Below are 21,807 nucleotides of genomic sequence, written 5' to 3' on the forward strand. Positions count from 1 at the left end.
ACATGCACAACAAACACACAAATTTAAGCAAAACACTCGTAAACCTTTATTACTTTACTGCATAGTATAAAGGACACTAAGACTTTTGTCTCATATACAACTCATCTTAACCTAAACCGGCCACTAAAGCTTACAAACAAAGAGTTTACAATGTTTGACATAAAATACACTTTTGACAGTTTTCCCCTTATTCATACCTCGTTGACACCCCCAACAGCTTAAGTAAGCATGCAAGAAATACTGTCAATGAGTAGTTACTTGGAAAGTAAATGCTCCTATACTTTGTGGTTGTGGCCATAATCTTGGAACTAGCTCTAGGACACAATAGCTTAGTGTTTTGGAGCCTTGCCATGTTGCTTGCACACCCATATAGGTTATCTATGAATACAATTACTCGGTAACCGCCGTGCTTGTAAAAATGTTCCAACTTCCAACCATGCACACTTGACAGCCAAAGCAAATGTTTAGCAGTCCATGCACCAACATGTGGAGGGCTTGACTTGTGCCAATACAACCTCAAAGTTTGGCCAACATAGCTTACACACAACATCAACACCTATATGCTATCACGTCTTGTTAACAAAGCCACAAAGGCCCTCAACCAAGTTTCATATTTCTACATTAAACTAGCAACCATTTTCTGTTTAGGATAACGCAAAATAATAGAGATTTGTATCGGCAATCACCTTCACTACTATCACGAAAATTAGTCTTGATAAGGTCAGTGCTGGCGGGATCATTAGAAACTGTAGAGGCTTCTGGACTGGAGGTTTCCCCAAAATTCTTTTGGTCTCACTCTTGCCAAGGCTGCTGAACTTTGAGCCTTCGTGATGGCCTCATCCTAGCTAACAAGTAACAACCTCAACGCTCAATAACTATACATTGAAATAGATGCAAAAGCTGATGTTACTATCCTTACATCGCATGATGCTTGTTTGATACATCTCACTCTTGTAATGCTTTGATCTCTAATTACAAGCCTTTCATGAAATGAGTCAATGCGAGGATCTTTGCCTAGAAAGGATTTTCACCTAGTAATAGCTCTTTTTATGTATTCCATCCTCCTTCATTTTGTACCGGTTATTAGCTGCCGCTTGAAGTGTTGCCCTAAACCTTGTACTACTTAATTGTATTTAATTTAATTTCCTCTTCACCAAACAAAAATAAATAAAATAAACATAACATCACTCCTCAGTAAGTCCCATTCCCACTCGAGAATGCTGGTAAAAAAGTCCGCAATATTTGATACGTTCAAACCTACCATGAAATAAGCACCAACTTGGGGGCTGCTGCTAGGCATCCCTCACCACAGTAGAAAACTTCAACTCAAGAGTAGATTAAAATATAAAACAAGAAGGCTTTGCTAGATGGTACATTGTAACCATTAAAAAACAGGTACTAAACATAAAAATAGCATTCAAACGCCACTCATCTCAACGAATCATGCTCTATTATTCAAATATTTGCGTTCATATTCATGATAAAATCACAAGGCTGGTACAGTTTAAGTGCCAAAAGAAAAAAAGAAAAAAAATTAAGTAATGTGACAACAGAAAACGGCTTAAAGCAGCTCACTAAGACTTTTGAACAGCCAAAAAGGGAAAGTAAACCATCTATGAACTTTAAAATTCAAGAAGAAAAAAAAACACTATTTCTCAACACTACAAGTATTAATAAAAAAAATAACCATCCACAGTCCATTATGTCATGAAAACTATCTCCACTAACAGCTTCCAAAAATAGCTTTTAACTGAAAGCCAGTCAATATATTGTGAAGAACCAAATTCCTGCAGCTGCAATCTATAGAAGCCAGTCTTGTGTACATTGAAGAAAAGATTATCCCTCCAAGAAGATACCCACACAGGTAAAAAAATTCCAATCCAGGAAACAGATTTTAGAAGGATTCCCCATGCCTTCGTTAATTTATTCTGACATTCTGCCTGGTCTTGATCATTCGCTTTAGCGTAGCTAGCCAGAAGTTGCACTCATCCCACTCACTAGTTGTGAGTAGTACCTGAACCAGGCAGAAACAAAAGCAAACAAATAGAATTTAATATTTCAAGTTTTGCAACCTAAATGAAGTGTATGAATGTTAAAGAAATGTACCTGGATTTGAAGAGCAGTACTGAAATCGCCACCGTCCAAAGCCTGGCAGAGCTGAACAAGCTTATCGGAAGCATTCTTCGATATGTCCCCACTGTTAAGTTTTGCAAACAAGGCACCTAATTTCCTTGAATTGTCTTCTATTTCACGCTTCTTTGCTGGATTTGCACGTGACCCTCCCAGTGCTTCTGATGTCTCATTGAAAAGTCTTGTCAATGTTGCGATGACAGATTTTTGGTGCACTGGGGCAAGTTTAGCAATAACAAACATCAGCATTAAATAGCAAAGTGAATGATAAGAGCATAGGAGGAAAACAAATAAAGCAGAAGCGAATTTTTTATTAGGACAAATATTCAGCTTTCAGAACTTTACCTAACTGAAACTAACTCAAGATGTTAAGTGTTCCCATAGACCACTCAACCAAAAATGATATTAAACAATTGTCAGTAGGCGTGGAAGCATGGAAGGGCTTCAAAAGAATCAAAACACCATGCAAGAGTAAAAAGATACTTGTTTAACTTCTTTTTAGTTATTTAACTTACTATTTTCTTTTTTGCATGATATGAGACAAAATGTCAAACTGGTTACCAACAATTATTTCAACCAAAATGGCCTACTTCCAAGATTGGTTCCATGTATGAGAACACTATTCTGTAAAAAAAAAATTATGAAATCAATAAAACCCAGCTAACCTAGCATAACAAATCATCAGTACAACACACCGAGACCCAAAATTTCAAAATTACTAGGAGAAGCAGAACCAGAATGGACTAAATTCTGACCACACAGGACTAATCCAACTTTTGTTTTTCTAAACCACTATTTTTGCTTGGACCAAAAAAAATAGAGAACATGAAAAAGCCTTTTTTCTGGTTGCATGCATAGTTTATTAAGATCCAAGATCCATCTTTTCCCTCAGGTACATCTGGTTAGATGTCAAAAGGTGTGCAGAATTGAAAAATGCATAAAAACCTCTATTGATAAGATGAGACATGCATCCCATTAATTAACAAACAACTAGTTTGTATTACTATCCAGACTGTCTGAATTTTTAAATACAAAACCTGAGAGACAAAAGATTGCCACTGCTACCTGTCACCACTCATTACCTTAAGAGTTCCTATAGTTGACATCTAATGCCATCAGAATCTCCAGGATAGTGTGTAATGCCGGCTATTCTTTTTATATTTACATTATATTAGTTTTTGAACAAGCAGGGCTATGTGAAAGTAAATTTTATTCCTCAAAGAATCAATGGATTAATCAAGTAAAATTTATAAATATATAAAAATAAATACCTGGTACATTTGAAGTATCAACTGTCTGTACAGTAGGCGGTGGAGCTGCAGGTGTAATGGTGGGTTGCACTGATGCTGCCTGAGTGGGACTGTGTGGTTGCATTGAACCTATACCAGTTCTTTGAACAACCGCTGAATTAACTGGCATAAATCCCTTCAGGGATGGGGTGGGAGCTACAACATGTGGCATTGTATGGCCAGGAACTGAGCCTGGTTGTGATGTAATAGGGGCAGCTGGAACATTCCCAGATGGTACAGGTTGATAAGTAGGGTTAGCAGTTCCCTGAAACATATACAATGAATTTTTGGGTATATCACTCACAAGTTGCTTACAATATTGCATTTTGACATCCAACTACAAATCTCACACGCACACACATCAAAAGGGAATATACTTACAGGATACAACTGAGAACCCAATGTGGGTTGCTGATATTGCCCTGCATTTTTCAGCATAGCGGGAGTTGTGGGAATAAAGGGCCTTGCAACAGGCTCAGCAGTAACGGGAGGTGCAGCAAAATTTGGCTAGAAGAGAGAAATAAAAAAGGCCATAAAACTCATGTCTAAAAGGATTATTTATAGCAAGTGACAGGAAAAAATCTGTAAAATAAAATCTACACAGAAAATATGGTGAGAGTTTGATGACCAACACAATGTTAAATGCCAGAAATGACAACCCAGAACAACTTTATATATTATAAAATATAGATGGAAGGGAAATTAAGTTTGATTCAGAAGATTTATAAGTGAACCACTACCAGCTCAGACAGACTGGATATAATTGGTCCATGTAATAGTTGGACAGCATATAAATACGATACAAAATACAAATAAGCATAATTTAGCAGGTCTATAGCATTGCTAAGAAATTTTATATACTGAACACCAAATAAAACCAATAGTACTAGATGAACTGTATAACAAAAAATACCTGGGAAGGTGTCTGTGATGGAAGGAATATATTTGGGGGCTGATACGGAGCAGGAGTTCCATATGCTCCATAAGGAGAACTTGAGGAAGGCTGATAATTTCCACCATATGGACTGCTGGGAATGCTAGGCTGCATTTGTGATGGCGCAGTTTCCTAAGCAATACGCATTAAAAAAATTCAAAGGATAACAAATACACATTAGAATAACTCGGAGAAATGCAACAATGTTTGCAATTAAACAGCAGCTGAGACGACTGCATCACACTGAAAAGAGAGTCACAAATAAACACCTGATAATATGTTTGAGAAGTATCATAGCCATAATTGGATTGAGCAGCACCATACACTGCTGCACTTTGTGTTTGAGAGTTTTCAAGAGGCATAACCCTGGCTTCTTTCTCTGCAACAAACAAATTCATCAACTGAAACCACATATTGAGGCAAAAAAAAAAGCTATATCATAGAGCTGGCCCCATTAAAATCAGCATATTTAAAAGAACAATTTTAGCATCCAATTCTATGCTATTAAAAGTCATCTATATTCATAAGATTTGATGGAAACTAATTTGTTCTAATTACCTAGTGAAGTAGATCTCCTAGTATAATAAATGAAACTAACCAGGTCTCTTAGATGATGGTTGCTCATCCCATGTCAATGTAAATGAGATTCTACCAATTTCTTGATATCATTATATATGGCAGATTGGAAACAGAAATACAAATATTAAACACTAAGAAACAATTTTCCATGAGAGATACAAGATCACGCATGGGGGCTCCTAGTTGGTCAAAACCACACCAGTTGGCTAAGGCAAAGGCCATGGGGCCAGACATTTCAATTTTGACTCACCATCTTATTCCATTCATGTCATTTTTAGGGTTTGGGTTCAGGAAGTAGTCTCTCCAAAACAATTGAGGGTAAGGCTCTTTACCAATCACTTTTTTTGATTGATAAGGCTGCCTACCAATCACCTCTCCTAGACCCCATAAAAGTGGGATCTTTGTGCATTGGGTACAACCAACTTTTCTTTTTCCAGTTCCACAAAGGTGACTGGAAGCCACTGGTTACATAAAAACAGCAGAATAAAAAAAGCAAGAACGATAGTGTTTTGAAAATAAAACATGCCAAAATTATATGAGAAGAATGAACCACAAATTTCATCCAGCAACCACCAGGGTTCTTACACTACATGAAAGATATTACCAAAATCACATACCAGGTTCTGTAGCAAGTGCAATTCGATCCCTTAAGATCACAAGTTCAGGTGACAATTCATCAGAGCCCAAAAGTTTAAGGTACTCCATTGCTGTTGTTAAAAGCCCTTGACTTGCTAAAATTTCAGCATATTTTTCAACAAGCTTACACAAAGATGCACTAAATCGCTTCTGCCCAGTTGCCAAGGCAAGGACAATAGTCTTTTCCATCAAATCCTAATCAAATGATTAAAAAATAAATAAGTATTGTGGCCAGAATATACAGGTCAAAATACACCTCTACAAGTACCAAATTAACCTGAAGAAGCTCAACATAGGATTTCCCTTCATGCTCAGTTCTAAGACTCCTTGACCAAATTTCCACTGTTTTATCAATATTTCCGGCACATATATAACAAAGAGTAGCAGCCAACGTGTTACCAGCGGTCATGAGTTTCGAAGCAAGTGTGTCACAGAGCATAGTCCATTCCTCTCTCTGTGCAAACTGTTTGATGATGATTTTTTTTTAGGGAAAAAAGAAGGAATAAGAATTTAGCAGACACAATAACTTCATGATCAATGCAATTAATTGCACAAGAAACTATTTCTTACAGTAACTACTACAGGATAGCCATCATTAAAAGTAAGAAACAAATATGTTTAATTTGACTTGTCTGTCTCTTGGGCCATAGCACAGAAGATCATCAGGTCAAGAGTTCATTACCTCCACAATAAATCCAGAAACAGAAACTCATTAAATTCATAGTTTCAAGAGGCAGACTGTTGACTTCTAATAATAATGTCTGAATGCAAGGATAATTTAGACAAAAGACGCTCATAAAAGAAACAATATCTCTAGCAATTCTTGCAACTACATTTAGCTGTGGGCATGAGGAGGGAGGTCAGACAGGTTGAGTATACCATTTGCTAACATCAACATGAAAAGGATGAGATACTACGTAAATGCAGGTAACAGATAACCACTCCACAGCATTCAAGATCATAATAAACCATTCAGCAAACTAAGAGGGGAAATATATATACCATTTATTTGGATTCAATAAAAAAATTGATTTAACTGTCCATGCATCTAAATTGTAACAATGCGCTGGAATGTCACAAAAAAGAACTCTATCTTTGCCAGGAGTAATAAAACTTACACTACAGAGAAGAGCAAGTGTTTCTTTCCAGAATTTCAGGGGCCTTGTATTTACAAGGCTCAAGAGATCATTGTTCACCATTGCAGAAACAACCTGAAAATGAAACCCCCATGTATGAAAGAGACATTATAAATACATTGTTAATAATCGATTGATAAGATAAAAAAATATTTATCTCCAATCGTTTTACATAGCTTCATATGTTCATCAAAGTAAGATGAGGCTATTCAAGATAAATAAACTACCTTTAGGTAAGGTGATCGGCTAATCTTAAAGTATTGATCCCGTGTGCTCTCCCACAAGGATGCACCACCAACATTAGCAATAACTAAAGCATCAGCCATTTTATTTGCAGATATGCACTGTTCAACTGCCCCCTTGTAATCTCCAACAATTAAAGCACTTTGGACAGCATCATCAAATGCTGGGTCAGTGCTCTCCTCAAATCCATCTGGTTCTTGTTGCAATTGTTCTGAATCAGGAGCAGTATCTCCAATAGCAAAGTTTTCACCACGAGAGGTAGACACAGGCGTTCCAGCTGGGCTAAGATTGTTAAAGAAATCTTCCCCATTATCGGTAGGGAAAACAACTTCTTTATCACCCCCATATCCAACCTTCTCAGTTACGGTATCGTCAAGTTCAAGTGCTTTTACTTCCTGGGAAAGATCTTCGACACTATCTTTTTCTTTAATAGGTGCACTGAAACCAAGGTGGGAGAGCAGCTTTGTCCTTGCTGTCCCATCATCTTCAAACATAACCTTCAAGAAGTTCCATGTTTCTCGGTCATCCTCAGATCTGTTAAAACAGCTCAAAAGGAATCAAGAGATGCAAAAGTATTAAAGCAACTTCTAATAGCAAAAGAAAAAATATTTGTTCGCCAGTAAAGATAACATACTCAGTCTCTTGTGACTTTTTCTCACAAAGTACTCTCAACAAAGACCTTTCCCCATTTTGAATTGCAGCTTCAAATTCAGACGATCGACTGACCAAACTGTCTTCAGTAACTAAGGTGTGGACATAAACCTGAACAAAGAGGGAAAAAAATTAACAAACAAATGCAACATAAAATAAGAGAACAAAGAGACATTGACCAATAAAGATACCTCTGAAGCACCAGCTGGAACACCTGCAGCAGAGGGCCTAGGGCGAAATCCTACAAGCTTGCCACCAAAGCCAAAAGATGCCCCAGCAGGACGTTTATACCATTTTGGAGCTCTCAGAGGAGCTGCATAAAAAAAGTATTACTATGAAACTGAATTTCACAGGAAATATAATCAATTACAGAAAGTAACAACAAATGATTGTGGGATGAAAGGAGGGGGAAAGGAGGAGAAATAGGAATAAGTACTGGCATGCATCAATTCCTAAATTACTTCACACACTGTACAATCTTCTCTTCCCTGTATGAACTCACAACTCATGCATTTTATAAAGAAACAATTGTTTATTTCACTTGCAATTACCCAACGAAATTCCGGACTTGCATATGTAAGCTAATGGGTCAAACAACTACAGAATGGAAATTCTATAATGAATACGATGTTTTGACATTTAATAATCATATAAAAGAAGAATAATAGGGCTGAATTTGGCATCGAGTTTTAGTATTAGCTTTTAGCTTTTAACTTTTATATACAACTTTTTAAAACCTCACTTTTTTCACTTTTCCCACTTTTTCTCACTTTTTTCAAGGTAAAAGTCCACTTTAGCATACTTTTAGCAAAAAGCTAGATAAGCTATTCCCAAACGGACACTAGATCCAACCCCCAAAAAATAATGTTATAACAAGAAACTCAAGAAACAAAATAATAAAAACAATGATCTTTGTCAAAGTGTGGCTCAAATCATTCCAACCATGTTTTGGAACTAAGGCGTTGTTGAACTTGCACTCTGCAAGACTGGAATCTGCAGCATCTCAGCCACCCCCAGTCTTGTACAGAGGTGGAGATGCCATTTAGCCTGAAGGCCAATCTATTAACAATGCTGCAGAGGCAGTGTTACGCTTGTGAATTCAAAATGGCAAAATCAAAATTGAGCTTGCAGGATGTCAATTGAATGGCATTGTGTCTACAAGAATCAATTACCCAAAGGGTTGCACCAATTTAGAAGAAGACTTGAAAAAAAAATGTCCAAGACATGATCAGCAACAAAGTCATAAGCATACGAGTTCAGAAAGTGTTTCATCCTATATAACCAAGAAAAACACTGCCAACTGATTTAAAATTTTTTAAGATTAAATTTTTTCCATTGATTGATGGATTAAACCAGACAACTAACTTCAAATCAGAAGAGAATTACAACAACAAAGCCTTAGTCTCAAACTTTTGGGCTCAGCTATGGAACCTCAACATTAGTTAGGGTCAACCACATGTGTTCTTCTCCATTCTATTCTCTCTGAAATCATACTCTTGGTTACTTCCTTAACTGACATGTCCATTTTTATTACTTCTAGTCATGCTATTTTGGTCTGCCTCTAACTTTTTCAGTCCCTCAACTTGGATCAACTCACTCTTCCTTACTGGTGCCTTAATCACTCTCCTTGAACATGACCAAACCCAATGTTGTATGTCGATTGCACCATACACTTTAGAGGATAGGATGTGTGTTGATTGATCATATAGACCCATATTAGCCACCATTACCCAATCCTCAAAACAACCAACTCCTTTTAGAAGTGACTTACTAGTGACCCACAACCCAAAAATAATAAACAAGTAAACAGAAGATTGTTTATTTCCATATACACACACATATAGTGTATGAATGTCTACAAAAGATACTTTTGTATTATATCACCAATGAACTCTAGCTCAGGCGGCACACATTTGGTACATATGTAACTTGCCCATAAAAAAGACTTTAATATCCTTTGAAGTACACCAAAGCCTATCATTTACATGTTAACTTCTTGCCAACTAAAACCTATCATTTCAAGAGATGAATCAATAGTTGAGTTCAAGACACAACATAAAGACAAGCTCAAATCTCACTTATTTCAAAACCAATAAGTGCTAATTTCTCCCCCAAATCTTTTAAGAAACAAGCTACCGTGGCCAAGACAATGCATGTAAAAATAAACGCCAGTATGCATATCAAACCACTGTAGGCAAATTGATGATATGATTTATGAGAGCTAATAAGAAAAAATTACCTGCACCAAACTCATTCTCTCCAACGCCATATCGACTGCAACCCTGTAAAAGAATTAAGTGAAATCCATTACAAAAGAAGGTTCCACTATAGGCCATTTTGCAAATGAATCAACCTGTTCTACCAGGGTTGGAAAAACCCAAATGAGCATGGGTGATTTAGCAGTGTGCTTTCTGAATTTCAAGATCAGGTTTTCATAGAAACTTTGTTCCACATTCCAAACCATATTAGACAAGTTCCCTAACGCAGGACAAACCAAAACAATGCAACAACAAAATTAAAGAACAAGAAATAAAGGGATACGTAACCTAGAAGTCAACACCTAGGCTTGCTTGGAGTCAAACCGAGCAAAAGAAAACCTCTAGGAGTTAGCTTCTAGGGTTGGCTAGAGTTAGCACCGAACCATTGGGACAATTTCAAGAGACATTTTATTCATCATCAAAATATTAATTCTCCATAGGAGTATATTATTGTGCTTATATAGACTACTAAACCCTAATTCTAACTAATATAGGAAACCTTAATTCTAATTCTAATTGACTAAGGAAACCTAATTCTAAACGACTTGAGAAATCTCAATTATTGAATTACAAAAAACAACACTGACTCTAGGATATAAATAAAGATACTAATGATACTGATTAACTACTAAAACCAAAAATAAAATGCAATTATCCAATAAATATTCAATTGACTCCAAAATTAAATAAGACCAAATTTTAAATAAAATTTCTTTGCACTTCTAACGCCATCCCTTAATCTAATCCTCAATTAACACCAACTCTACATTCGCACAAATGCAATCATTGTCCATTCTATTTTTGTTCATGTTGTCATTTATCAATATTGGAATCCGGATGCCACAAAAATTGTAAATGCAATATTCCCGTGTTGCTCTACCCATCCCCCTTACACCCTTTTGTCCCACTCATCTCTTTAGCACTCATACTAAATTGCAGTTATTGATAAAATGGCATATAATGTGCATAAAAAGATCCATCGCTTTACTCAATTATTTTCCATTTTAATTGTTGCCAACTTACAACTTGTTATAAGGCTCGAAAGAAAGCAGAACCTTTTAGACAGCTATAAAAATATAATTGGTATATATTTATCAAAAAAAATATAATTGGTATATACCTCAATGTTATAAATTCCAATTTTTCCATCAAATGAAGATGCTGATATAACCCCAGGTATCTTTGAATACCAGTGTACATCAAAATTCCAGTTGGTACCAGTAGGCAGTTCAGAAACAATCTGAGTCAAAATCAAAAACAAAGAAGTGTTACCATAGCAAAAAGTATCCTATACTGAAGAACAACCCAGAAGAAAAATCATAATAGGACAATCTCCAAAAAAAATTACAGACCCATGATAAGGAAGGCCAAATTCCATACCTCTCCAGAAACAGTATCCCAGCAAATAGTTCGACTATCTTTGGCACAGGTAATCAAATAAGAACTGTCAATGGGACACCACGCCATCGCAATTACACCTGATGTAAGAAATGCAGAAAGGTGGAAAATATTCAACATCATGCACAACAAAACTAAAATTTTGATAATTGTATATTGGAAATTGGAAGTATATGTACTGCATAGCCAACTAAGGTGGCATTAATTAAATACTACAGCACCAGTCATTGGTGACTAGAAAAACATATAGAAATCCATATCTCTGTATGCATTTAACAAAATCACAAAACAAAACAAAAGCTTCTATAATCTAGTAATATGGCACCCATTATATACATAATCAGGCAGCAATTAAAAAAATATTTGAACTTCAAAGATAATTCGATTTATAATACTATGTACATCTGGATTCGCATGTAAGCATCATGAGGATCATAATTTGGCATGAATAAACTTCAGTCACTATGAAACTGGAGTCAATTTCCTAAATAGGTTTCCAATAAAGCATATATAGAATAGCTACCATACTCATTCAATGTTATACAAACGATGGGGAAACAGGGCAACAAAATATTGGATGAATCTACAACTAAAGAACATGCCTGAACAGCTGACCTCATAAAGGAAAGGTGACTCATAGTCAATTTGAAAAGCATGAGAAGTTTATAAGGGAAAAATGATGAGAAAAGGCAAAATAATTTCCTATTAATCAGATAAATAAATGATGAGTACTTTCTATTTGAAGGATAAAAATAGTAATCACCAAATAATACTCCTCAAGCAGCTACTGCAAATTGGGTATACAATCAAATTCAATTATTTTAGACATATGGAAGCACAAGAGAGGGATAGGGAAAAAAAATTCAAAAAGTAATGCATGGCTAATGGTATCCCAAAACAGCAATCATATAAACATAAACTGATAAAAACAATAATACAGTTAAAATGGAATATCATGCTACAAAGTATCATTACCTTTAGTATGCCCCGTGAACTCTTTAACTGGTGTCATTATATTCCGCATATCCCATAACTGCTTGCATAAAATTGCTATAAATTAATGAACAGAAGACCTTTTTTTTTTCTTTTTCCTAATTACATAACCTCAAAATCATATTTTGCACTCAAGTAAAGCAACATCTTTCTCAAAGTCAATACCCTCACAGAAGGTGAACTATCTTCATCTGATGCAACAACAAGCTGAGTTGCAATATCAGGATTCCACTGCAAAACAGAGCTCCGCCTTCTAACTGAATCTGAAAAGCTGCAATTGACAGAGGCCACGTGAGATATTCAAAGATCATACCAGGAGTTCACATCAGGCTGCAGCACCCAAAAAAATTGGAGAAAAAAAAAAAAGAGACTTCATATTAGTAGCAAAAAAAATTACCTTATTACTGGTTTTTGCTTCTTTAGGTCCCAAACCACTGAAAAAAAAATAGAATACATTACAAACAATAATAAACAGATAACCAATAACTTAAAAATTCCATTTTTATCCTCACCCGTTGTTCCATTATATGAGGTGGATGCCAATATATGTTGAACCTTGCTATTCCAAGATAAGAATGAAATTTCACCCTGAGCAGCAGAGCCGCTACCCTGCATTGGGCACATTTAGTATCAAGGGAGTCAATACCATACCAGAAGGCGTTTCAGTTTGTTCAAAAAAATGAAATATTTCAATACCGGTTAATATTGGTGTACCATTTCGGGATTACTGCTAATACTTATATACCATATATGCATTGAGTTAAAAGTGTGTATATAGTTATTAAATTTATATCCTATATGTTTAGTTCAACATACCCAATAAAAATGGCCCAAGTCCAACATATCATGTCAGTCTGACATTATCTAAGACTTAAAAAATAAAATAAATTAAATTAAATATAAGTACGGATAAAAATAGAAAGTAAAATTTCAAAATTGAAACTTGTAAGACCCATGTTATTGCCTTGGAAATAGAAGAGAGTTGGTGTGGACAATAACTCTACTCCTTATCCCTCAGCCACACCTTTATTCAACCATTTCTTATTTTTTATTGTATTTTCTTTTTGTTACTTTTTCTCCTCATCTCCTTCTCCACTTATTCAACTATTCTTTCTTTCTTCCATAAAATGACGATACCAAGCTTCAGTTCCGCTCAGCCCAACTAAAGCAACGCCACTAGGTCCACCACCACACCTCTGTTAACCTCTGGTTCACGGTTTGTTTGATTGTTTTTTTTTTTTTGGTTTAAATGAAAAAATTGCAGAAGAAACCATTTCGGACTGAAATACATTTTTCATCCGGAATGGCCGAAATGGCCGGTACCTTCCGAAATGGTCTGGTATTTAGAGCAAGACGAAACAGGGTGTACCGGAGCGAGTTTCAGAACGGAAAATACTGGCCAGTATGAAACGGTATTGACTCCCCTGTTTAGTACACTATGGCTAAACTACAAGATAAGAGAAAAAGAGTACAACAGGGAGAGTTGGGCTGAATTCTACTTTTTCATCATCTAAATATGTTCAAAAAGAAACTAAGAGATCAAAAGGGGGGCAAGACAAGGAGATGCCAACCAGGTTGAGATAGGACTGCCGATGTGTACCAGATTTAAAGCCAAGGAAATTTGGAAACTGGTCCTTGAAAAGATAAAACAAAGATTGGCAGGGTGGAAGAAGCTTCATTTGTGGAAGGGAGGTAGGCTAACTCTAGTAAAGAGTACTTTATCTAGTTTGCCTCCATATTATTTCCTCTTCGTTCTAGTGTAGTGGCTCAAATTGAAAAGTTACAAAGATATTTTCTGTGGGTTGGATTGTCTGATGAATTTAAGTTTTATCTTGTAAATTGGAATCAGATTTGTGAATCTTTTCAGGCCGGGGGGCTAGTCATTCTCCATCTACACTCTTTCAATCAAGCCTTACTGGGTAAATGGCTTTAGGGTTTTGCCACAGAAAAAAATGCCCTTTGGAGAAGAGTTGTTGCGATCAAGTTTTGTGTTGAGTGGGGTGGCTGGTGCTTAGTGGTTGGACCTCATGGAGTTCACCTTTGGAAACATATTCAGAGGAGCTGGAATTAATTTTCTGGATCTATTAGTTTTGAGGTTGAAGTAAAAATGTTCGGTTTTGACATGATAAATGGTGCAGGGATGGGGCTCTTAAAGAGACATTCCCAGGCTCTATACTCTTGCTAAAAGAAAGGACGCTGCAGTAGCAGATTTACTGAGTTGGAGGGCAGATCAGATTGTATGAGAGATTTCCTTTTATAGTGCTTTGCATGACTGGTAGCAAGGAATGATGACAGGCCTCCATTCTCTTATTTATATATAAACGTTCGAAGGGAAGAAGAAGATAGTATCTGTTGGAAGCCAACAAGGAGCAAACTTTTTCTAGTTAAATCGTTCTATAGAGCGCTGCATGGTGAGGGTGTTGTTGATTTTGCATGGAAGAGTATTTGGAAGGTCAAAGGTCATCTCAAGGTAGCTTTTTTCCTGGTCAGCTGCATTAGGGAAGATTCTCACAACTAAAAATCTACGACAGCAAGGTCTTATTCTAGTAAATTGGTGTTGTATGCGTAAGCAAGATAGGGAATATGTTGATCATTTACTGTTGCATTGCTCTATGGTCAGAGAACTTTGGGCACTAGCTCTTTCTTTATTTGGGGTACACTGGGCTATGCCTATGAGGGTGACGGATCTATTGGCTTGTTGGAAGGGGTGGCTTCCTAGACATCATAATGGAGATCTTTGGAGTGCAATCCCTCTTTGTATAATATTGAAAGAATGGAATGGCAGGACATTTGAAGACACTGAACAGGCTATGCTGGTGGTGAAGCTGGTCATTACTCATTCTTTCTCTAGTTTGCTAGAATTTGTAGATTTCTGTACTTTTATGTAATTCTGGCATGCTACCAGTACACTTCCTGTGTACTGGTTGTCATCTCTTTTTGATCAATAAATTTTACTAATTTATCAAAAATATATACTTCTACTAGAGATATCATCAGATATAGGCCCAAGGGGTAGCAAAATCTGCAGAAATCACGACTTCTGAACCGGAGGTCGGTAGTTTGAATCTTCCCTTCCTCTTGTCCACAGTGCCAAAATTTACTTATAAATTATAGAAAATTTAAAATATATATACATTATTACACAAATTTACAAATTAAAATAAGTTTCTGCACATTACACAAAGGCAGAAACACATTATAGACCCCTCCAAGCTTTTTCAAATGCCATGTTTAAGGACAAATTATAGCGACGTATATAGATTCCCCCTCCCCCCCCCCCCAAAAAAAAAAACAACTAAATAAGATCATGGGCATGATCAGAGGGGGGGGGGGAATTGAGATGGAGTTAGCACATCTATTAAAGAAACCTAAGGCTTCAGATACATGAGTGACAAGTAAGGACTACCTACCCTGAGGGGTGGAAAATGAGAAGGTTCTGCAGGGTTGGCCAAATCCCAAATACAGATTTCACCATCATCAGCACCAGATGCAAGTAAGTTTGGTGCAATGGCGTTAAATTCAAGACCACGTACCTGAAATTGATTAAAAAATGCTTTATAAAGAATGATTTGTTATCATCAAACATCAAAGGGGCAAAGGAATAACTAAGAGGAGGTTAACATATTGCAAAAGTAGTAAACTCACTGGCCCTTTATGCCTCGAAAGATGCCCAACGAGAGCATTTTCACTTGCTTCAGACCTAAGAACAAAAACAAGACTATAATGAAAAGAGAAGCCAAAAAATCCAAAACAGCAGAATTACTAGATTCATACAATAAGTCACAGAGAAAAAAGTAGGGGGGGGGGGGGGGGGAGGGGGACCCATCTAGGCTTAAACCCAATATTTCACTCTCTTTCTCACAGCTTTCAAAGCAACCAAATATAGCAAAAAAAATTCACAAGAAACACTCATCTCACCACATCAGAATCCATTTCAATACTAAAAATGACAAATTTCAAAATCTCATTCTCTCAACCAATTTCCCAGGTAGATAACCAACCAATTATCCAATCCCACAACAAAAAGTGAATTCCAAACAACAATTTATAAACACATCATAATCCCCAGAAACCAACTACCATATTCAAAATAAAATAAACAAACAACCCACATGAGCTGGCCAGACTTATAAATTGCCTACCATGTGTCTGGTGTTCCGGTAATCAAATCTTACAAATTGTGATCACAAAGAAACAAATCCAAACAAAAACAATGCCTGTGATATACAAAATCCACCTCAATTGCAAAACCTAAACAACAAGAAAAAAATTAAAAACCCAAATTCCAATTCACCCAAAGACTAGATCCCCTCCAACAATCCAATCGAACCCAACACTAAATTCCCTCTCATTTCACCAAACACAATTAACTAAATCTCACAGATTTCTTCCAAACAATGCCAGCCAACTCCATCCAACTCAATTCAATTCAACCACTCGCCAAATCAAATCAAACTTATAAAAGACAATATGTAGGAAATAAAAATGCAGCTTCAATTCCAAAATCTAAACAAATAAAAACATAAATCTCAAAACCCACATCTCAATTCACTGAAAATCCAAATCTTTCCTCAATTCCCTCTCATTTAAGCCAATGCAATTAACTAAATCTCACAGATTTCTTCCAAACAATGCCACCCAATTCCATCCAGCTCAATTCAATTCAACCATTTGCCAAATCAAAACAAACTTATAAATTCTCTAACTAAAAGACAATACCTAGGCAATACAAATGCAGCTTCAATTCCAAAATCTAAACAAATAAAAACATAAATCTAAAAACCCACATCTCAATTGACTGAAAATCCAAATCTTTCCTCGATTCCCTCTCATTTAACCCAATGCAATTAACTAATCTCACAGATTTCTTCCAATCAATGCCACCCAATTCCATCCAGTTCAATTCAATTCAACCATTCGTCAAATCAAATCAAACTAATAAATACTTATAAAAACCCACATTCCAATTCACTGAAAATCCAAATCAACTCGATTCCCTCTCATTTAACCCAATGCAATTTACTAAAATTTCACAAAATTTCCAAACAAAGAAGATAAATCAAACCAAATCCCCTCCATCAATCCAAAACCCAAAAAATTCCTCTCATTTTCACCTCATGCAATCAACCCAAAATTTCACAAATTCCCAAACAATGCAACCAGCTCAGCTCAATTCAATCCACACAATTCACCAAACCAGACCAAAAATTACCGGATCAGAGCGAGAGGGTTCCAGATATCAATAGTCCCGTCGACTAAACCACCGGCAACGAGACCGAGCGAGAACTTCTCCGCTCCGGCGATAGGCTTCCCCCACGTGATCCTGTTGAACCGCTCGGAGCTCGGCGTCTCTCCAACGAGCGGCATCTCGTGATCGTCGGACTGGAAGTCGAGCTTGAACAGCTCAAGGCTCGCCGACGAGCTGAACGACAGATCCACCGCCCCCGCCATCGTCCCCGCCGCCATGTAAGGCGCGTCCGGCGCCAACGCCACCGACGCCGATCTACTCACCCCCTTTATGCTCGCCATTCCCACCTCCAAACCCTAAATTCACCACAAAATATATATATATATATATATATATTTATATAATAACAACAAAATCGTATCTATCTATATCACTCTCTCTCTCTCTCTCTATATATATATATATGTATGATCCAATTGCATAGGGAGAAGAATTTGGGATCTGATTGGAGAGAAGGAAAATTGGAGAGAAAATGTTTTGAGATTTAGGGTTTTTTTTTTTTTTGGTTTTTGGTTTATTAGGATCTGATCTGAGAGAGAAATGTGTGTGTAATAAGAGAGTGATGCATTTCTCACTTTCTCTTTCGTTTTTCTCTCTCTCACTCTGTGTGATTTTTATTTTTTGCGGGGGTTTGGGTAATGTTCTTATGTGGGACAATTTGTAACTGAATACGTTTTTATTTTTTTGGATTCGCTGTGTAGGGTTGTACTTTGGGGTAAAATTGGAATATTTGTATGGTTTTTGAAGGAGAATGTAAGGGAAGAGGATGGGTGGGTTGTAGAGGATTGGGACTTTAGGAGAGGAATTTGTGAATCGTCAGAAGAGCGAATTAGAGGTTGACATGTGTGTTGTGAACGTTTTTTTTATTTTGTGTGTTTTTTGGGTAAGTATATTGCTTTTAATGTTGAATGACTAAACTGCCCCTCATTTAGGGTTACTTTATTGCTTGAGTTGCTTTGAAAGGCTTGGGGCCATATAGGTAGTTGAATTGTTATGATAAAATTCAGAGTTATCTTGTAAAATAGCTTCATTGGACCAAGTTTATGCGCATATTTAAGCTCAACTATTAGATGAGCCAAATTTAAATATAATATTTACAAGTTCTTGATTCTGAGCTTGATTTGAGTATACATAATATTATATATTTATGTGTATACATATATAATATACAAATACTAAATTGAAATTGGATACTCTAAGCTTATTAATAAGTGTAGGGATAAAGGGCCCAGATAATAATATTGGACCATGAACCATGCCTGAGGATGTCAAATAGGTCGAGAACAAATAAATACTAACGAAGACAGATAGGTTATTGAGCCAAAGGAAAAGGTCAAGTCTCAGTAAACAAGTAATGTTGTCCGACCACCCATCAAGCCTTAGGCAGTGGGTAACCATGCTTGAGAGGATAAGTTTCAATGAGAGGTGAGTCACCAGAAGAGATGAGAAAGATCTGGGCATAAAGCTGCCACCACCGCATCGAATGCTCTGCATCTAACTCCCTGGTCGCATTAATGTGAAAGTGATATCTGAATAGTAACTTTCAGCCTTACAACTACCCCCAAAAACTTCAGGAATATGCTAATGGGACAAGTATCAAGGAGACTAGCAATCTGACCTACATGTAGAAGGCTGAGATAAAAGAAAGATAGGAAGTATATAAGGGATAAACTCCCTCACAGAGGGGATCAACAGCAAAACCAGAGAAAAATCACTATATACTCAAGAACTACAATTTTGTATAAGTCTATGAGAAATATATGAGAATAGACCTTCCTAGGACTTGACGGGGGAGAACTTTTCTTGTTCACAACTGTTTGTCTTGTCCATTTTTATATTGGCTAGCCTATTGTAATCAACCTAATTGACCTATTGTGATCCTTATCCACTTAACTTATTGAACATTTATTATTCAGCCTACTCTCTAATAAATTCATTGTTTTGAGCCCTTTGGGTTATTGTCCAAACCATTTGGACTGTGGAGCAAATCGTGTCCTTACAATAAGTATATAAGATATCCAAATTATTGGTTATAAATTTTGAGAATATAAACAATACATTTTGTAGTATTGTCAATAGAATATTGGTGAATCTAATTTATATAAGTTATTAACAAAATTAATTCTATCTAGATATAATATCATTTGAACTATATATATTTTATTAATTATTAATATAAATTGTTGAAGAGAATAAATTTAAATTGTAACAACATCGCTCATTATATATAGAAAAATAGTAATTTAATCAAGTGACTCATGTTGAAAATAATCAAAAGTTAAATCAAGTAGTCTAAGAACGAGGATTTTTTTTTTTTTTTTGGGGTTGGGGGAGGGGGAGGAGAGAGAGACAAAGGGGGAAGAGGAAATTTTAGAAAGGGGGGGGGGGGGGGGGGGCAAAAGGGACAAGATAGAAAAGTTTAAATAGGATAAGGGGAATGGTTGAACAGTTTGGTTTTTAAAACCTATTATCAATTTTTAAGTGTCGGTTTAGCATCAGCTTATAAGTTTAGTTTTAATTTTTAGTTTTTAGCTTTTATGTACAGTTTTTTAAAACCTCAAATTTTTCCACATTTTCTCACTTTTTCAAATTTTTTTCAAGTTATAGTTACACTAGCACACTTTCATTCAACCAAAAACTAAATAAGTTTTTTTCCAAATAAACACTAAAACTATCAAAACCCATTATCGATTTTAAAACTATAGACTACTTTGTATAAGCTAGAGTCGAACTCGAATTGGGGACAAAGGTCTAGACATATTCACCAAAGCTACAAAGCACATTAATGTTCAAATGAAGTATTGGTGCAAGGATTTAAATCTACGCTATTTACATTATTACTCTTTAGCATCACGTAAAATCTCTAATTTTATATAAGTGTAATATGAATCCATATCATTTATTCGACGACAAGATAATTTCACAATCAAGACTAGAACCCACACAATTCTATAATTTATCCTTCAACTTAAATTAATTGTGGAGTCTATTTTTGTTTATGAATTTTTTCTCTCTTTTCTTGTTGGGTAAAGAATGTCTTGGAATTTTTTTTTTCAAAACTCATATTATCATATGTCTTCTTCTTGCCAATCATTTTGTGCTTGATCATCCCAAAACTTATTTACATTTTCTTCTTAAAAAAAAAACAAAATTTATAGTAGAATCACGGAATCACATTTTTTGGGGGGCAGGACTTATAGGTAGTGTGTAGAACACATTAAGAAATAGAGTAATAATATTTCTCTATTAGAATGAATTCCTCAATAGCATATTTCAACTAACACTACAAATATCAAAACCTCATTATTTGAATTATGAGAATGGCTATTATTTGGCAAATTTTTATTGTTCTTCCTGCAAATTGAAGGTGATGTCCCAGCATGAGACGCTACGGCTTGCTTTAATATAGTATTAGTATGTATACATTCTAATCCAGTTACGGGGTGGTTGATCAAACTTTGTATCTTTTTGGGTTGGTGTCTTGGTGGAGTAGTGAACGGTTGCTCATATATAGTAACTTTTTACTAAGACAACTTGAAAAACATGTCATTAAACACAATAATTGGAAAACATGTGACACACGATTACTTTCCAGCTCCCTTCAAAGTAAGAGAGCCAATATTTCAAGACCTACATGCCCCTATCTCTCTCTGATCAAATGAAAGCCTTATTTTGTATCATCGCCATTTTCCATTTTAATAGGTGGATTGTGTCTATCAACTGGAAGCTTGAGATTCTCACAATTACATATCTCGATCATGAACCGATCACGGTCAATGAAGAAAAGTTAATCAATTTTTGTCTGGTTTTCTACATCTTCCACTGTCCTCTTTTTGTACTTTATGTTAAGGTCCTTCAATTTTTGCTTCATTTCTTCCATGTTTTCACACTAACATAGTTAAATCACCATGATTAATACATGAACAAGATTCAAAGAAATGGAAGACTAATAGGCGAAAAAATGGAAACATTGGTACAATCAGGGCTAGCCCTTCCACTAGGCCAATTAGGCAATTGCCTAAGGCTCCCAAATGGAAGGGGCCCCCCAAAATTTTAGAAATGAAGGGGTAGTAGGAAAAAAAAATTGGTTTAAGATGAATCTAAAAAAATCTGGCACATCCATTTGATCAAAAAACAAAATTTTTGTTATACCCGGTTAAACACTGGTAGCACAAAAAAAAAATTTGGTCTAAATAAAATCAATTTTCTCAAAAATAACATCATTATCCTCTAGACAAATCAAAATTCAACAAAATAAACTACAAATCCGGTTTAAGAAATTAACCACAAAACAAGCAATAAACAAAACAAA

At 35.9% G+C, this 21,807-nt stretch overlaps 1 protein-coding gene across 1 annotated transcript; it reads right to left on the reverse strand.

Moving 5' to 3' along the window:
• Nucleotides 1-1,433: 1,433 nt before the first annotated feature.
• LOC142614825 (protein transport protein SEC31 homolog B) lies at nucleotides 1,434-18,087 on the reverse strand. Its single transcript, XM_075787461.1, has 22 exons — nucleotides 17,460-18,087; nucleotides 15,893-15,947; nucleotides 15,658-15,780; nucleotides 12,760-12,856; nucleotides 12,645-12,681; nucleotides 12,413-12,518; nucleotides 12,230-12,287; nucleotides 11,237-11,334; nucleotides 10,977-11,096; nucleotides 9,838-9,880; nucleotides 7,790-7,911; nucleotides 7,582-7,709; nucleotides 6,932-7,481; nucleotides 6,687-6,779; nucleotides 5,846-6,031; nucleotides 5,550-5,763; nucleotides 4,623-4,732; nucleotides 4,333-4,485; nucleotides 3,801-3,926; nucleotides 3,402-3,684; nucleotides 2,107-2,345; nucleotides 1,434-2,014 (listed from the first exon to the last, which is right to left on the reverse strand). The coding sequence occupies exons 1-22, from the start codon at nucleotides 17,774-17,776 to the stop codon at nucleotides 1,919-1,921; spliced, it is 3,354 nt and encodes a 1,117-aa protein (XP_075643576.1). The 5' UTR covers nucleotides 17,777-18,087; the 3' UTR covers nucleotides 1,434-1,918.
• Between the last annotated feature and the right edge of the window lie 3,720 nt (nucleotides 18,088-21,807).

The sequence above is a fragment of the Castanea sativa genome, chromosome 11, assembly GCF_040712315.1.
Source record: "Castanea sativa cultivar Marrone di Chiusa Pesio chromosome 11, ASM4071231v1".
NCBI classification, from domain to species: domain Eukaryota; kingdom Viridiplantae; phylum Streptophyta; class Magnoliopsida; order Fagales; family Fagaceae; genus Castanea; species Castanea sativa.